General features: G+C 37.2%; 1 protein-coding gene across 2 annotated transcripts in view; it reads right to left on the bottom strand.

Annotated features, from left to right (window-relative positions):
• EXOC4 (exocyst complex component 4) overlaps positions 1–18,465 on the bottom strand; it is an 804,715-nt gene that overhangs the window by 572,053 nt on the left and 214,197 nt on the right. For both annotated transcript variants that reach the window (XM_019031456.4, XM_063708773.1), the window contains exons 8-9: positions 12,427–12,572; positions 7,773–7,861 (exon numbers count right to left, since the gene is read on the bottom strand). In XM_019031456.4, coding sequence (XP_018887001.1) covers positions 7,773–7,861; positions 12,427–12,572 — 235 coding nt within the window. The remainder of the gene's footprint in view (positions 1–7,772; positions 7,862–12,426; positions 12,573–18,465) is intronic.

Raw genomic sequence — 18,465 nt, 5'->3', positions numbered from 1 at the left:
TATAAACTATTAGAATAGCCAAAAATATACTTTCTTGTGGGCCTAAAAAATGTCTAATAAGATGAGCAAAGCTGTTATTTTTACCTTATTAAAAAACCAATGTGAACCAAATAATTGAAAATATGAGATATAAGTTAACTTTTAAATTTCCCTGTTGCATCATTTCAGAAGTTTTTGTTCTGAAAACAAAAACTTTTTACACAAATTTCGGTTTTTTTATTTGTTTGTTTGTTTTTTGAGATGGAGTCTCACTCTGTCACCCAGGCTGGAGCACAGTGGTACGATCTTGACTCACTGCAACCTCAACCTCCTACGTTCAAGCAATTCTCCTGTCTCAGCCTCCCGACTAGCTAGGACTACAGGTACATACCACCACGCCCAGCTAATTTTTGTATTTTTAGTAGAGACAGAGTTTCACCATATTGGTCAGCCTGGTCACGAACTACTGACCTCAGGTGATCCACCCACCTTGGCCTCCCAAAGAGAGGGGATTATAGGAGTGAGCCACCACGCCCAGCCATAAATCTGGCTTTTTTAAAAAACCGTATAATATAAATAAAGAGAAATCCATTTGTTCAACTTTTAAAACTCAAATACATTACATTTCATTTACCAGCATTCCTTCTTTTCTCACATCTGTATGAATGAATAGAATATTTTTAGAAATAAGGTTAGATGTCATCAACTGGTTCTGTGTGATGACCAAGTATCATACCTCAAGAGCGAGGTTCTTAGGCTTTACTAAGTAATGGGCTTTGTGATGGTTATTTTGTATTCTCAAGATCCATTTTACCATAAATTCCAGGCTCTTCCATATGGTTCAGCTACGCATGGTTTGTCTACTGGCTAGATAAAATACTGCATGGATCAGATTTATTCAGAAAACAAATCCAACTTATATAAAGTAAATCCATAACTAAAGAATATTTTTAAATAAATGTCTACATCAATTAAGGCTAAAAAGTAGTACACTTGATAACAATCTTGGCATAAGAATATTTTTATTTCCTAAATGATTTGAAATAATGCAATCTGTTCATGACTTGAGGAAAGCATATTTATTAGTTACAACATCTTAGGGATAGACAAAGAAATGAGCATTTGTAAAAATTCTATTATAACTTTATTATAAGACAAATCTTACATATAAGTAAGTTAAGGTCATTCTTTTAAAAAAGCAAGAATATAAATCCATGAAGAAAAGGGGAATCAATTTTTAAACACTATTTTAGAGGCTAAAACAGAAAAGATAACTATGAAAGATTAAAAGTTATTTTGAAATAATTATATGCAATTTTCAGAAGAAAAATGTACTTTTTTTCATGTTCCCTGCATATTGTTGCATAGTTATTAATGAAGTCATTAAGCAAATTCTAGAAGGCAACAAAGAGTTTTCTAATCAAACTTCAGGGTATAAAGTTTTGAAAGTGCTTCTTATATTTAAGGCTGCAGAACAAATATATGTCATGAGCATAATATTGCTATACAAAATAAAGCACCTCACTTCAATCAAAGTGACCCTGAAAATGTGTGCAAAAGTGAAATATTGCCTTAAATGCTCCATTATAGAACAGCTTGCTATATAAGAGACTCCTATTATAAATCCTTTTAGTAAAAATGGATAATCAACTCAGAGTGAATCTATCTCAAATACTGTCTTTTCTTAAGGCAAGACACCCCCGAAGAGATTAATTACATACAAGTATTCACAATCCCAGTCACTGACAACCCATTAGAGAGAAAAACTCAGAAAATTCAGGTTAGGCCAGTATAAGAGCTTTTTTTCACCTATGCCAGTATGTCCATATTTACTATGTAATGCAAATCATCTTAAAGAAGTGAGGTCTCAAGTGGTTGGAGATTTACAGAACATTTTAATGTCAGGGCTATAGAAAGGCCACTCATTAAACTAATGGAAATAAAAATGGCACTCTAAAGGTAATATCATTGAATAAAAACAAAAGTATTAAGTAGCCCCGAGATAGAAAAGAAAACATAATGGAAATTGAGTATACATTTCTATTTGAATCAATAGCAATTAATATACTCTTACTCATTCATGAGTTTTATTATCCTTAAAAATGAGAAAAGACAAATCACAGGACTCCCAGTCTGTTTATTTAAACAACCACTAGGGTTTCTCAAATAAGTAGGCTTGTACCTACAAATAAGGAGATATTAAAGATAGAATCATATGTGTTCATCATATATGTCTTTAAGCGCCTAATTCAAGCCAAGCATTATCCTAGGTACTGAAATGTACCCGTGAATAAGGCTTGCACTCTGGGTCAAGGGAAGTGAAGGAAGTTAAGAAATTAATAAGACATGTACATATTAAGAAAAGTACAATGAGAAAATTTTTTTAAATATTGTGATAAAGAATTATATTGTAGGGAGACGGGATGCTAGAAAAGGTTAGAAAACAATGAGAAAAGGGCAGGAGACACAGACATGGAGGTCAGCTGTGCTCGGGCGCTGAGTGAAGCTTGGTCTTGGCTGAGATCATCTGGGGAGAGTCTACAAAGTCAGCACAGAAGAAATCCCAGGACCAAATCATGAGATACTCCAACAGGCTTTTGACAAGACTCAGAAAGAACATGAGGATAAGAAAAGAAAAACAGCGGAAAGATCAAGTGAAATGAATGTCAGAAAAAGCTAATATTAAGTCTGCCAAGCAGAGGTCACTGGTGACTTGGAGGAGAGCTAACTCAGTGGACTGGAGTTGAAGAGAAAATGGGAAGTAACGAAGTAGATGCAGCACCCCTAACTCCATGATGACACTTTTTTTATTTTTATTTATTTATTTACTGACTTATTTATTAAATTACTTATTTTGAGATGGAGTCACTCTGTCACCCAGGCTGGAGTGTAGTGGCGCAATCTCGGCTCACTGCAACCTCCACCTTCCAGGTTCAAGCGATTCTCCTGCCTCAGCCTCCCAAGTAGCTGGGATTACAGGTGTCCGCCACCACGCCAGGCTAATTTTTGTATTTTTAGTAGAGACGGGGTTTCACCATATTGGCCAGGCTGGTCTCAAACTCCTGACCTCAAGTGATCTGTGCACCTCAGGCCTCCCAAAGTGCCGGGATTACAGGCATAAGCCACTGTGTCTGGCCCAAAATGATTTTTTAAAACACCACTTTATCATTTAAATCAACATTGCTAATCTAATGTTTCTAATTTAGAAATTTCTAATACTAATAATTTAACATTTAAGTTAATAGTCACAACATTCCCCTAAAGTAGTCAGGACTGAAAACAGTTCTAATTTTTTCCTATGAGAAATCTGAGGCAGAATGTCATTGATAAACCTGTGAGCTTATTTTGGTCATGAGTGGTAGTCTTTAGATTGTTTTTTGTTTTTGTTTTTGTTTTTAACCCTCACCAGATAATGTGTTCATCAATTATCTATTCCCCTGAAGAATTATACATTAAACCTGAGAAGCTATATTCAAATAAAATGTTCATTAAAACTTGTATCTTTCTTCACTCCCAACACTGCTAAGTACAATGAAGCGGCAGAGACTAACACCACAGGAAGCCTATGATTAACACTGACACACCCACAAGTTAGATTTCCACCTGGTATCTCACACATTTTGAAGCAGCACCCACATCTCCGCAGCCCAACTGCCAACAGCAGGCTATATAATGAACCATCTGTACCATAACAGTTAGAGCCTATTGAGATGCATTGATAACACCAAAGAAATCTCATTTTTTTAATCCTTTTATCCCCTTGGGTGTTGTTAGACTGAGTAACATTTCTAATTGAATGATAAATTGAAAATGTTGGCAGGAACTTAACTTTTGTAAAATTTGAGCTTTTTAATGTTACTTTGATTGTCTTTCTGGTGGATTTCTTCGCCGCTACCCTGCAACGGAAGGAAAAGTTGACCTATGAACCGAAATTACTGGGAAGCAAAGCCTGCCGCTATATGGTGTTAACAGAAGAAACAAAAATCTTCCCTTAGTCTCTTACGGTTTGACTGAACTATTCAATTATGCCTTTTCAGGGACAAGCTGAAATGCAGATCTCATTGTGGTCCTTGGACCAGTCATTAATGGAATAACTGAAAAAGGACAGCCGTTTTTAATGGAAGACAGGTATGATTTTCTTCTCTTTTTTCCTGTTGAAATGTTAAAAGCATTCATCACAGAAACTTTTCCTCCTGAATGAAACACCATCAGACTTTTACAAAAACTGGTCCACTGATTTATTCTCTCACCAAGTGTGTAATATGTCAGCTCACCTAAAGTATTTTTAACGATTATTAGGAACATAATGTGGTTGCTAACTATTACTTTTCTTCTGTTGTAACCAGAAATATTCCTTGCTGAAAACTGGTAAGTTCAATCGACTTGTGCTTGAAAGCCCATATTTCAATTAACTTTTTGAAGGATGGGAAAATTCCTAGTTAGATTGTAGTGATTTCTCCATTAACCATCCTCACAGAGTAAAATTCCTCTGTCACTTAGATTTTAAAATGTTTTTCAATTACATACAGTAGTTTTGTCCTGGGCCAGGGAGCTCAAAGGCAATATTTCTACTTAATAAAGCTTATAACTGCAGAGGACAAAACCATATATGTATACCCTCTACTTTGCCTTCAACTTAAAGACTAATGGAAAACTATAAAGCTGAAAGTGGCTCCTTTCAGGCCCTTCCTGCCTCTCCATGGTGCTCTCTATCCTATTTTAGATCCTAACTGTCCTCATTCATTCTGTCACTAAGTCAACCGGTATTTATCAAACATTTCTTGTACCAGGTGCTGTAAGAAGCACAGGAAATAAAATAGTATTTTGCTCTTGCAGCTTATAGTTTTGTGGCAAACTCAAACAAGAGAGCATTGTTCCACAATGCAGTATGGAAAGTACTCAGAAGAACATCAATAAAGACGTGGCAGTAACACACAGCAGGGGCCACAACCCCAGAATGTGTGTGTATTTGTGACAGGCTGAGAGAGGAGGGACCAACAGGGAAGCCCACCCAAACGAGCGATACCTAAATTTAACTTGGAAAGCTCAGGAGGGCTTAGCCACATAAAGATGACAGAAAGGACAAACAGAATGTGTGTGAATACTCTGAAGTCACACCACAGTACTAGAAATAGAGGAGAAGAAGAAAGGCATGGCATTCAGTATATGTCAGACACTTTTTGAAACATTTCCTAGCTTAACTCACCTAATTTTCATAACCACCTCATGGAGTAGGGAGTGTTACTTTTATTCCCATTTAGAGAAAAGGAAAAAGGGGCACAGAGACCATGGAATTTGCCAGAGGTTACAAAGCAAGTGCTGGGGAGCTAGGTATCTAAATGGAGGCGACCTGGGCCCAGAGCCACCTACTCTGCACTGCCACCCTATACTGTCTCTCAAGAGAGCGTGGACCACTGGGGCAGGACTGAAAAGCCTTCCCACGGCTGCTGCAGAGTGCTCTCCATTCTCACTCATACAAGCATAAAGAATCTGCCACTAGTCCTGTGCCCTTGTTGACTATTTATGCTTGAGTGTGAGTGAGCGATGAGAGGTCCTCAGTCCCTATGTAACCATAGGGACATGCTCTGCCTGTTCACTGGAAGGGTCAAATGGAAGGCTGCACTGTGCTGACGGATGTCGACACTGGAGGAAGGTGGGCATGTGTGGGGACAAGAGCACACAGGAACTCTGTTCTTTCCACTCAATTTAGCTGGGACCTTATAACTGCTCTAACAGATAATGTTTATTAATTTTTAAGAAAGAAAATAATTAGGACTCAACCTAAAAAGAAGAAAGGAGATGCTTTGTCACCATTAAATAAATTTATGTGTATAAGAAGACAGGTGTAGAGAAAATATGGAGGCAAATTTAAACTATTCCTTAAGGCAAATCTGAAGAGAAATTAAAATTAGGATACCGTGAGTGTGGAAGATACACTAGCCTTAGATAGCCTGCTAAGGGCAGTTCGAGCACAATCCTACCTCCTGCAATAATGTATGTTCTGTTATCATCATTTCCTGTCACTCTTGGCAGCCTAGCCTCTTCTCCTGGGAGGCAGAGAAAGCCCTAGAGCATGAGTCACCCTCCTCCTTCACTCCTTTCTGTCCTTTCACTTGTTCCAGGTCTAATGACTGTCTGTACTCCTCTACATCAAGACTCTCGACATGCACATTGCATGTCTTCCAGAATGCATGACAACCCTTTCATATTAAATAAAATGTTGGTAGGCTAATCTCCTCTTCCTAATACCCTAAACATACTTCTAGGCTTTTACTTCTGGTGACCACATATATGGGCTGTAGAACTATTACTGTGATATAAATATGAGAGAGTACAGCAGCATCTTTGGAAAAACTTACAGGTTATTCTATTAATAACAAAGGTGAAGTTAGGAATGACAAGGCAATAGTCTTTAAATCAAGAAAGGTTGAGTGGTTACTTCATAGTGTTTTGGTACAGAATTATGAGTCTTAAAGACTAAATATTTAATTACACAGGCCAGTCACTGCAAAATGCTAAGTGATCCCAACGCATCAAAGACAGTAAAAGTATTCGTTCCCATCCCTCATGGAGAAAAGCCCAGAGTTCCAAAACAATTTATGTAATCACTCCTTTCTTGTAATTTCTCTAGCAATTTATCCATACCACCCACTCAGTTTTTAGTATTTACTTCCTGATATTGTTATTGACGTGTGTGTGTGTGTATCTCTGTGTGTGTATGTATATATGCACACACACATATGTATACTTTACTTTCATAACTAGATCTTTAAGCTTTATATTTCTTTGTACCCAACTTCCATTACTTCCAACACCTAAGATGTCTTACACTTAGCAGGCCCTCACCAATGTGGTTTTGTTGTTTTTTTTTTTTCTTTTTTTGAGACATGGTCTCACTTTGTCACACAGGCTGAAGTGCAGTGGCATGATCTCAGCTCACTGCAACCTCTGCCTCTCAGGCTCAAGCAATCTCACCTCAGCCTCCTGAGTAGCTGGGAATATGCACGTGCCACCATGTCCAACTAATTTTTGTATTTTTTTATAGAGACAGGGCTTCACCATGTTGCCCAGGCTGGTCTTGAACTCCTGGACTCAAGTGATCTGCCTGCCTCAGTCTCCCAAAGTGCTGAGATTACAGGTGTTAGTCACCACACCTGACCTCCAAACCTTTCTTAACTCATTACATTTACACGATCAGCATCTTTTTGGCACAGAAGGAAATGTTATCAGTCTAATATATTTATTTATATTTAATTTATTTTCTAAATATTTTCTTCTTCAGCTTACAACTCTTTGGTAACCATACATGAGTATCAAATAGCCTGTGTATCACAGTTATATTGATTATAACATACTATTTAGAGGCATCTTTTTCCCTTTAAATAATGACAGTGGTTGCATTTTCCCTTTCCCAAATCTCAGGTACTCCTGTCATATTCTAGAAGGTGTCAAAAACAACAATTAGAAGTAACAGTGGCAGTCGCAGAAGACCAACATTCTCCTAGATTGTGACTGGACTCAGGTCTTCTGTTTAAGCAAGACAAGCCTGGCCTCATCTCTTTTGGCTTTGAATTCCCACTTGAACAGTAGCAGGTCTACAAGTCCTATGGCCACAGTAATAGTTTTACCTGCTTGGCAGCAGATGCTGGGAAATTACAGAAGAAACAAATTATTAAGTCACTAAGTGTTTGTTATCTTGAAAGGATCCTGTGAATGCAGGACACAAACTCATGTGTAATAAAGGAAATATTCCTCCAGAAAATTAATTTTTCCAGAGAAGCTCAATCACTCACCTTGCAGTTCTCCACTCCGACTATAGAGCTCCCTTCTCTGTTCTCGCAGATAGGCGCTCATACTGATGGCATGCGAGGACGATTCGAACCTGCAGAGAAACACAGGGGAAACAGACAAGCAGGTGTAAACCAATTAAGTGCTGACCAGCTCTGTATTCCACATTATTCTACTCTGGTCTGTGTGGTGCTCCCCGATGTTCCGTGATGAAGACACTTTGGCTATACCATGACAGGGCCAGGGCCAGCTGCTGCAGACCTTGATTTATGAGCGATATTCCTGGCTAAGGCTCCTTTACAACCGTATTTGGATCTTTTGCTTATTCTCCATTTCAACTGGTACAACTCTGATCTGTCCCAACTTCTTTTTGCTTTCAGACCCCCATCAGCCTTTAGCCAGGATCCTTATACATGCAGCAACGAAAGCATCCTATGAAGTCATTCCAATTACGTTACCATCCAGCTCAGAAGTCACCAGTGACTGCCAGCTACCAACACAGACACACTGGCTCCTCAGAGCAGAACTCACGCCTAACTTCCACAGGTAGAGGACTAGACAAAGGACATACTAGAAATGTGGCTGAATAACAGCACCAGAAAAGCAAGGCAGCTGTAATCTCTCCCTAAATGACCTAAAAAACAGTTTCTTTTCTAAATGGCTGCTAGTTTTTTGACATGCTGCCTACAATATAAAATACTCTCAAAAATACCAAGCTACGCAATATTTGTTCACAACTACCCAGGAACTATTTCAGAGGTTAGAAACACTGGTGAAGGAGGGAGAAGGAGGGAGAGACTCATGATAAAGAACAGGTTTCTAAAACCTAAAATAATAACTACAAAAAGAAATAACAAAAACAAATCAGTCTTAAGATAAACGTGCAAGTAAGAAAAAAACAGATAAAATTATGACATATCAAACAGTAAATCCTTTGATGTGAAAAGGGATCCCATTTCAAACTGAGATTTCAAAGGCAGGTAACAACCTGCCAGACGGAGGAATCCTTCTAAGAATGACTGCCACTAAGGGGTAAAAGCAGCAACATAGTACGAGCAACAGTGCTAATGGGATAGGTTTCTGGCAACAAGGCAGGCACACCATCATTTTCTTAATTATGCCTTCTTTATCCTTTCCTTGACAAGGAAGATGAATACCGAGATGAATGTCAGTCTGTGAGGGAAACACTTGGGTTACTTGATCCCCTCTCTGCACCCTGCCAAGAACTAAGAGGGTACTAACAGCCGGAAAGAAGGCAAAGTGTGCAGTACTTCAAACATGCCACCTGCCAGTCAAGTGCAGAAAAGAAGCCACTGACCTCCAAAAAGCATGCTGACAGCTATTGATCAGATACGGCAAAGAAAAAAAATAAATAAACTCTTAAGCAAAGAATAGAGAGGCACACATACCACAATAAGGCAGGACTTAAACAGACTTAATTAACCTTAGCTAAGGGCAATTAAAGAGGGTAATAAAGTCCTTCACAGATGTGATAAAAACAGTCAAAATCTTAATCCTTTATGACTTGATGTATTTTTGCTACTCAGGAATTCTTTTTATGTCTGCAACAAGTCACAGATTGATATAATTTTGCAGTAAAAGAGGCACTAGAGATTGAGTCTCACCTCCTTAGTTTATATCCAGAGACACTGAGACCTGCTCAGACACACATGGGCTCAATGATAGAACCAAGACTGGAAACAGACAAATCTGTAATAACGGCCTAATTCTGTGTCTGTGATAAGTTTCATTACTGCCCAATAATAAAAAATGTGTAATAATTATTTAAGCCAATTTGTTCATTTCCAACAATTTCTTTTTTTTTTTTTTTCCAATACCACAACTTCAGAAGCACTGGCTCAATGTTTGAAAATGTGTATGTGGTCTGACTGAGGTTGAAAGTCAGCGGTGATGGTTGAGAGCATGAACTTTAAACCCTAAAGCCTGCTTTCTGCAATGATTCCATATTTAGAAGGTTAAATTGAGCTAGAAATAGAGAAAAGAAAAAAAAAAGATAAGAAAAGGGCCTGGTTAGGCGCATCTGAGACAGTGTCAGTTGCCTCTACCAACTACCTTTTCCTTCTACTATCTTTGTGCTTGCTGGCATAGCCCTGACTCCATCTGGGCATTCTGCTTCCTTGCTCTTTACTCAGCCATGTGCTCAGAAAAAGTGGCTTCCTCTCCAGCTGGAAACCTAGCACCAGAGAGAAACCTGCCTAGTTTAAGACAACCACTGAGATCTGCTTCCCCTTGCCAGTGACTAGTTTAGGAATGGGCTTACGACCCAATCCTAGAGCTTAATAGGAACTTGCTGAAGTGTTTTGTCATTAGCAGAAATGATTAATAAATTGATAATTCGTAAGTACTAATTTAAAAAGATTTAAAATGGTGCAGCCACTTTAGAAGACAGTTTGACAGTGTCTTATGAAGCTAAACATAGTATCACTGAATGATCCAGTAATGTTGCTCCCAGGTATTTACAAAAATGAGTTGAAAATTTATGTCCACACCAAAACCTGCATATGTGTTTAAAGCAGCTTTATTCGTGATTGCCAGAAGTTGGAAGCAAGCAAGATGTCCTTCAATAGGTAAATAAGCAAGCTATGGCATATCCACACAAAGGAATGTTACTCAGCAATACAAAGAGACACTTATCAAGCCACAAAAAGATGTGGAAGAAAGATAAATGCATATTGCTAAGTGAAAGAAGCCATTCTGAAAAGGCTACACACTGATTCTGACTATACAACATTCTGGAAAAAGCAAAACTTATGGAGATAGTCAAAAGATCAGAGGTTGCCAGGGGTTAGGGAGGGTGGAGGGATGAATATGTGGTGAATGGAAGATGTTTAGAGCAGTGAAACTGTTCTGTATGACACTGTAATAGTGGGAACTTATGCCTTGTCAAAACCCATTAGAACTGTACAACACAAAGAGTGAACTCTAATGTAAACTATGGAATTTAGTTAATAATGACATCTCAATACTGGTTCATCAATTCTAACAAACAGACGCTAATACAAGATGTTAAATAGGGTAAAATGCAGAGAAGAGGGGAATATAAAGGAACTCTCTGTACTTCCTGCTCTACTTTTCTATAAACCTAAAACTGTTCTAAAAAATAAAGTCTATATGTTTTTTAAAGAGAGAGATTCACAGGGAGAATCACATGCAATTTTCTTGCCCACACTGTCTTTACTGGACTGGAACTGATGGATACACCTCGTGATCGCAATAGAAAACATTACTAATGTGTTGAGGATGGCAATGCAGAGAGATGGAAAGGGCTGAGTCCTTTATGATATTGTACAGTTGAAGTAAGGAAACCTCCACATTCATCCTTGTTATGTGAGATAGTAACTTTCCTATAGTTCAATCTATTGTATTTAAAGTTTTATGTTACTTGCAGCCTAAAGCATTGTAACTGATATTGCATCCACTCTCTGAATAAAACTGTTTAAAAAGGAATGCATTCAATAAACAGAATAGATTTCATTTCTGGCAGGGATATACTAAATAAATCTCCTCTCTGCTAGATCACAAAAAAAATAAACTGTTGAAGCTTTAATTATTAAAAACACTAAAAATCTAAGATAAAAACAAGCCTCAAATGTGAATCAACAGAAGGTATTAGATCTCCAACTGCTGAAAAAGAATAAATTCAATATACTGGGATACTTCTGTGGTGGTCACTTTACATGCTTATATTTACAGACACAACTTCTTAAATATCTACTAAATCCTCAAAAGAAAACAGATCTAAAGTAAGACTGCCAGGATTTAAATCCTCCTTCTACCACATGCTAGCTATGAGACCTTCTGTAAATTACTTAATGTTTCATGTCTCTATTTTTTATATGTACAAAAGTATTAAAAATACAACCCTTGCCTATAAGGTTGTTGTAATTAGTAAATAAAATAAGCTATGAGAATAATTTAATGCCTTGATTAGCACTTAGTAAGAACTCAATAAACATTAGCTACTACTGCTGCTGCTGAAATTTAGTATACTCCAATTTAAAGTATGTTTAACTGAGATTATTTTGGGAAACTCGCCCAGTACAGTGCCTGATACATAGGAAACAATCAGTGGTACCTGTTGTTACTATTGAAGTTATTATCAATATTATTAACTATTAGCTGTTGCCAAGAGATATACACTTTGGGCACATGGGTTCATGGAGTTAACTAAGGTTATAATTAGAAAAAAAAAAACCCAGATTGTTCTTTTATTAAACAAGTAACCACATAAGGCCCAATACTGCTTAGCTAGAAACATTTGCATAACTTTATTAACAAAGGTTGTTTCTTGGCTCTTGGGGCCTTTTCAAGGCTAACATATTTCATTTCCTTTCATTTCATATAAAATTCCCCAGAAACAATTGGGGAGTTTCATTTCTCTTAATTTTAAATAAAACTCCCCTGAAACAAGTTCCAGAAATTTTTATTAGGAGTTCTAGGTAGTCCAGTAACTGTACCCAAAACAGCCACTTCACCTGACAGAAAACAAAAATAAATAAAACTCAACATATATTCACTTCCTCTAAATTACTTCGATCCACTTAAGCTAGACAAAGTTATGGCTATTAATAAAGTAGGAAGTCATCTTACTTCAGTCTAACAATTCTTAAAATCTATTGACAGCAGAACAATACTTACTTGAAAAGAGAATTTTTTGGCCTTTGAGGTTTCTTCTTGGCAAAAAAGGCTGCAAACTCTCGTCCAGTGCTGGCATAGCTTAGTTGAGCTGATGGTTCAGAGGCCGTACGAGTATTTTTCATATCCAAGTACTCAGTTAACAGCATCTGTACAACCAGATAAATCAGTTAATGTTAATATACACATTTTTAATGTGCAATTAAGAAAAACTATTTTAAAACCATGCAAATCTAATTCTAAAACCAACATTCAGGAGTATATTAACCTGGTCATTCATTTTCCTAGTTGGGGATCTAAGAAAAGATTCATTATAGCTAGTAAGTCATCTACTTGTTCCTATTCATGGGGAAGAGGTGTGGTGGGCATTTGAACATGGGAGTAAAAGGAACATTTTTATTGGGTATCTACTATGTGCTAGACATTGTGCTGAGTGAGTTAATCAACATTCCTCTTTAATCACAATTTAATCCTCATATTCCAAACTACAGCAGCATTAGCAGCAATGCCATAACATTTACTGAGGGCTTACTATGATGCAGGCAACATGCTAATCCATGTAAAATGTATTATCTCTTTTAAAGCACAAAATTTTATCAGATAAATTCACAGATTATAGATAAAGAAATGGGGCTTACAGAGGTTCAAGACCTGTAAAGTGATCCCTAGTGTACTAGGGAGTGCATGCTGTTACCACTCACTATTACACATAGTGGATAAATACTACAACAAACCTGCAAAAAGAGATACAGAAAGGCCACAGGAAGCTAAGAAGTCTTGACCTGCAAAGAATTTCCATAGCCACTACTCATATTGAGAGCTTCAACACAAGAAAAGCAGCTGCTTTTTAAAAAATCAACTACTAGCTAGGCACAGTGGCTCATGCCTGTAATCCCAGCACTTTGGGAGGCTGAGGTAGGAGGATCACTTGAGGCCAGAAGTTCAAGACCAGCCTGACCAACATAGCGAAAGCTCATCTCTACTTTAAAAAAAAAAAAAAAATTGGCTGGGCATGATGGTGCAAACCTGTAGTCCCAGCTACTTGAGAGGCTGAGGCACAAGAATCACTTGAACCAGAGGCTGCAGTGAGCCGAGATCATGCCACCGCACTCCAGCCTGGGCAACAGGGTGAGACTCCATCTCAAAAAAATTAAAAAGTTAAAAAATCTACTACTGCCAATAGGTTCTACTTATAAAATCAATCCAATTTAAAATCTAAGAATTATCACAAGGCAAAAACCCATAATAGATACACTAAAAACAAAAGGCAGCAAATTAAAACATGCTACCAGAAAGATCATGTAACCACAAAGAAAGATAATAAGAAGGAAGAGTTATAAAACAACTAGAAAACAAGTAACAAAATGCCAGCAGTAAGTCCTTACCTATCAATAATAACACAATGTAAGTGAACTAAATTCCCTGATTAAACACACACAGTAGCTGAATGAATTAAAAAACAAGACCCAGGCCGGACGCAGTGGCTCACACCTGTAATCCCAGCACTTTGGGACTTTAGGAGGCCAAGGCAGGCAGATCACGAGGTCAGGAGATCGAGAGCATCCTGGCTAACACAGTGAAACCCTGTCTCTACTAAAAATACAAAAAATTAGCCGGGCATGGTGGTTGGCGCCTGTAGTCCCAGCTACTCAGGAGGCTGAGGCAGGAGGATGGTGTGAACCCAGGAGGCGGAGCTTGCAGTGAGCAGAGATCGCGCCACTGCACTCCAGCCTGGGCGACAGAGTGAGGCTCCGTTTAAAAAAAAAAAAAAAAAAAAAAACAAGACCCAGTAATATTGGTGCATTCAAGAAACTCACTTCGCCTATAAAGACACACTGACTAAAAGTAAAGATATGGAAAAAGATATTCCATACAGATGGAAAACACAACAGAGTAGGATTTGCTATACCGATACCAGACAAAATAGACTTTAAGTCAAACCAGACAAAATAGACTTTAAGTCAAAAACTGTACAAAAAGACAAAAAAGGTCATTAATAAAGGGGTCAATACTGCAAGAGAATACAACAATAATAAATATATATGCACCTGACACCAGAGCACCCAAATAAGCACAGGTCTAAAGGTGGCAGTAAATGTACTTTATTTAATTTTCTGTCCAATAAGGATTGCACTTGGAAAATACAAAACATGTCAACAGACTGGTAAATATTTTTTATTTATTTATGAAGCCACTAGAGTATTATTCGGTATGTGGATGAAATAATATAATGATAAGTACTAGCTCTGTTAATACATCACCCAAACTACCCAATGATCAGGGAGAATGTTCAGTTGGGTCTCTAGTAACAACTCAACTCAGGGACTAAATTATACTGTATATTTGGCACTGCTGCTAATAAGATTTTCAGCAATTTGTGATCAAAAAAAGACCGGTAAACCAGAAAAGAATTTCAAATTAATATAACACAGAAAGATGTATATAAATGCATTGTTTCACTCATATTTCAGATGGTTAACATCAACATGACAGAGTGATGTTTCTACCAAAGCATGAAAATACACTAATCCAAGTAACTCTTTTGAGGCACTTGCTGTTCTAGAATCCAATGACTGAGGCCTTGTATAATAAAACACTGACCTCAAAACACAGGTATTTTAAGATCATTTTTCTTTTTCTCATCATCAGTAAAGTCCCCTTATCATCAGTAAAGTCCCCTTAATTGTTACCTCTCAGCATTGTTAGTCTATTCCTATCCACCCACTTCTCCTTTCAATCTGCAAACACACACTTTTCCTACTTTCTCAACAAAAATCTTGCATTGGTCCTTATGCTTTATCTGTAATCTTATTTTCCTTCTGTCTTTGAGTCCCAAACTTTAAAAAGTAGCCTTTACATCTACTGTTCCCTTTATCACAATGTGATTTATTCCTCATTTCTCTCCTGAGCTCCAGTCCCACATCTGTGACTGCATGCTTGATATATATTCACATATTTCACTAAGAAAACCAACTCCTCTGAAACCTAAATCATCTTCCCATAAAAACATTAATTCCTTCTGTCTCCTTTTTGTTTGTTGGTAGTTTCTTATTTTCACTACTTTCCAGGTTTAAAACTTCAGAACCATCTTTTGATACATTCCCACATCCTTTGTGTCCATAAGGGAATTAGTCCTCAAGATCATTAATGACTGTTCCTCAACTCCCTATTAGTTTGCCCACTCCTGTCCATTTTGACAGCCACCAACTTAGTTCAATTCATGTAGTTTTCATTTAATTTTCTGCCTCTCATCTCTTTCCCTTCCAGTCCTTCTCACGTAATATCAACAGACTGACAGTCCTAAAACACTGCTGCTATCATCAGAAGGCTACTCCTTTCATCATCTACAACATTCTGACTTTAGTACATATTTCCAAGCGTATCTTATTCTCTCAAACGTAAACCCAACACTGCAATCAAAATTACTTAACTCTTCCCTGAATATATGTGGGCATTCTCATTTCTAGAAGGCCTAACCTAGATTACTTTCTCTCCTAAATAAATACCAACAAATACTTCCAAGAATAATTCCAGTGTTTTTTCTTCAAGGAGCCCTTCCCAGGCCACTCTAGTTGGCTATACCCTTTCCTGAACTCCTAAAACACCCATTTTCTACATCATTCAATAAGTATTCATCAAAAACTGCCTGATATTATTAGTCCTTATTTAATAAAAAAGACACCTTACTACCCTCAATTTGTATGTTCCTTAAAGCATTACATTTCTTTACTTCCACCATAGGGCCATGCAACAGACCAGCAAATCAAAAAAATACAACAAATTGCTGAACTTTTTAAAAAAAGTATAAAGAAGCTTTAATGAATATGTTGTTATATGCAAATTAAAAAGTCTTCAAACTAGAGTGAACTCTGTAAATAAATCCTAAGTACAAAAATCTACAATACAAATAAAATTTAAAAGAAAAAGGATGGGCGTAATTTTTAACCACAGGCTAAATGCTTGCAATTTGTGTTTGTTTGCTTCATTGTTTGCCTCTCTTGTCTAATACCATTCATCACCAGCTGGAAAATACTATTTTAAATTTAGGTAAAGTTTTATTTTGATATTCAAATTAGTAAAGGGATTTTTTTTTTTTTTTGAGACAAAGTCTCGCTCTTGTACCCCAGGCTGGAGTGCAATGGCATGATCTCGGCTCACTGCAACCTCCACCTCCCAGGTTCAAGCGATTCTCCTGCCTCAGCCTCCCAAGTAGCAGGGATTACAGGCACCTGCCACCATGCCCAGCTAATTTTTGTATTTTTAGTAGAGACTGGGTTTCACCATGTTGGCCAGGCTGGTCTTGAACTCCTGATCTCAGGTTATCTGCCTGCCTCGGCCTCCCAATGTGCTAGAATTACAGGTGTGAGCCAGCACGCCCGGCCAGAATTTTTTAGTATCTCAAAGAACAAAAAAGCCCTTATTTCTAGGATACCTGAAATTTATTTGAATTGGTCTAAATCTTCTACTACACAGTCTTGACACAAACATCAGATGCCTAGTATTAAAATATAACTATATAATTTATTGATGATTCCACATCATGGTGGATAATGTACTGCACCTTCCAAATTGTATATATTCTAAGCACACACCTATGGGTTCAAATTTTAATTTTCATAAAAGTAAACAAGCTATTCTGATTAACATTTGCATGAAGAAAATCACCCAAGATTGAAATTCTGGAACAAACAGCATTACTTACAATATCAAATACATTCTGTCTACAGAAAATGTGCAGGATCCCACATTCTTGTTGGCTCTCAATTCCTTCATATCTTAGATACTAATCTCTTTACTATTTTTAAGTACCATGAATTTGTATTTGTTGTTCATCAAGAGCCCCAAAAATAATAGTCAAAACTGATGGGTGTGTCAACTTAAAAGGCATAATCTGTAAAAACTAAAGGCAAGAAACAACAACAACAACAACAACAAAACAGTTGGAAAGCACTTGAAAGTCTACATATTCCAGTGATATCATGATTCACTGTTTTTTTCTGAGAACCTATTACGTTGAATGGCTCTGTGGTCAAAATAAAGATACAGAGTGTTTTAAAGAATATATAAACAAGGTTGGTTAGGCATCTCTTCTGCTATATTTGATTAGTAGTTCCTAAGATGTTACTTAGCAATCTCATGGTATTAAAGCAGGACAAAAATTCTGAGATTTATAACTTGCTAACATTGGTAACATCATTCTGAATTAATTCCTCATTTACCATTTAATCTCCTTTAACCTTTTGCCTATAACTGTTTGTGGTTATACATGCAGAGGTTTTTTTTAAATAAATATGAGATTCATAGGCTTAGAATTAACACATCTTCTGTCTTTAGCTTCTCCATTTATCCCAGCTACTCAATTAAACACTCAGATCTCTGAGGTATTTGATGTGGTAGATCCATTTCAGGCAACTTTTCAGCTTACAAAACCCTCTCCTCATCTAAGAACTATTCCCCAACCACATAGTGGACTCTGGTAGCCATGCTTATAACCTGTGATTCCACCCTCTCAGCCACAGCCAAAATGTTCACCAGGGAGACAACCAACCCCTAATTAGCCAGTTAATTATCCTTCTCAGGAATGTGTTGGGGAATACATTCTCTACTGGCCATGTAAAGGAGGAGATGTAAATTCTTTGGGGCAACCACCTTTTACAGATAGAAAAATCAAAGAAGTCAATCTGCAGAGGGAGAATAAAGAATGAACTAGCTGGCCAGAGAGAGAAATAGGAAACCCAGAGGAGACAGACTTGAACATTGCAAACTTTAAATGTTTTCCATAGTGTTATAGGTCTCACATCCAGTTGCTGATAAGGTCAAAGATTTTCTACCCTATGAGTTTGCAATATGTCTTTATAGTATCTAATATATCTTCCTTATAATAGCTTAAATGAGTATTTGTTCCTTCACTAAGATACCTATGGATTGATGAGTATATACTAGTATGAATCTATTGACATTTATACCAAAATTACTGTCTTTGCAAAATACTGGCATCTCATAAAAACAGGAGTAGTGGTTTGCACAAATTTCAATCTGTAC

The sequence above is a fragment of the Gorilla gorilla genome, chromosome 6, assembly GCF_029281585.2.
Source record: "Gorilla gorilla gorilla isolate KB3781 chromosome 6, NHGRI_mGorGor1-v2.1_pri, whole genome shotgun sequence".
NCBI classification, from domain to species: Eukaryota; Metazoa; Chordata; class Mammalia; order Primates; family Hominidae; genus Gorilla; species Gorilla gorilla.
The sequence above is the reverse complement of the archived record's forward strand: the minus strand, read 5'-3'. Positions and strand labels throughout refer to the sequence as shown.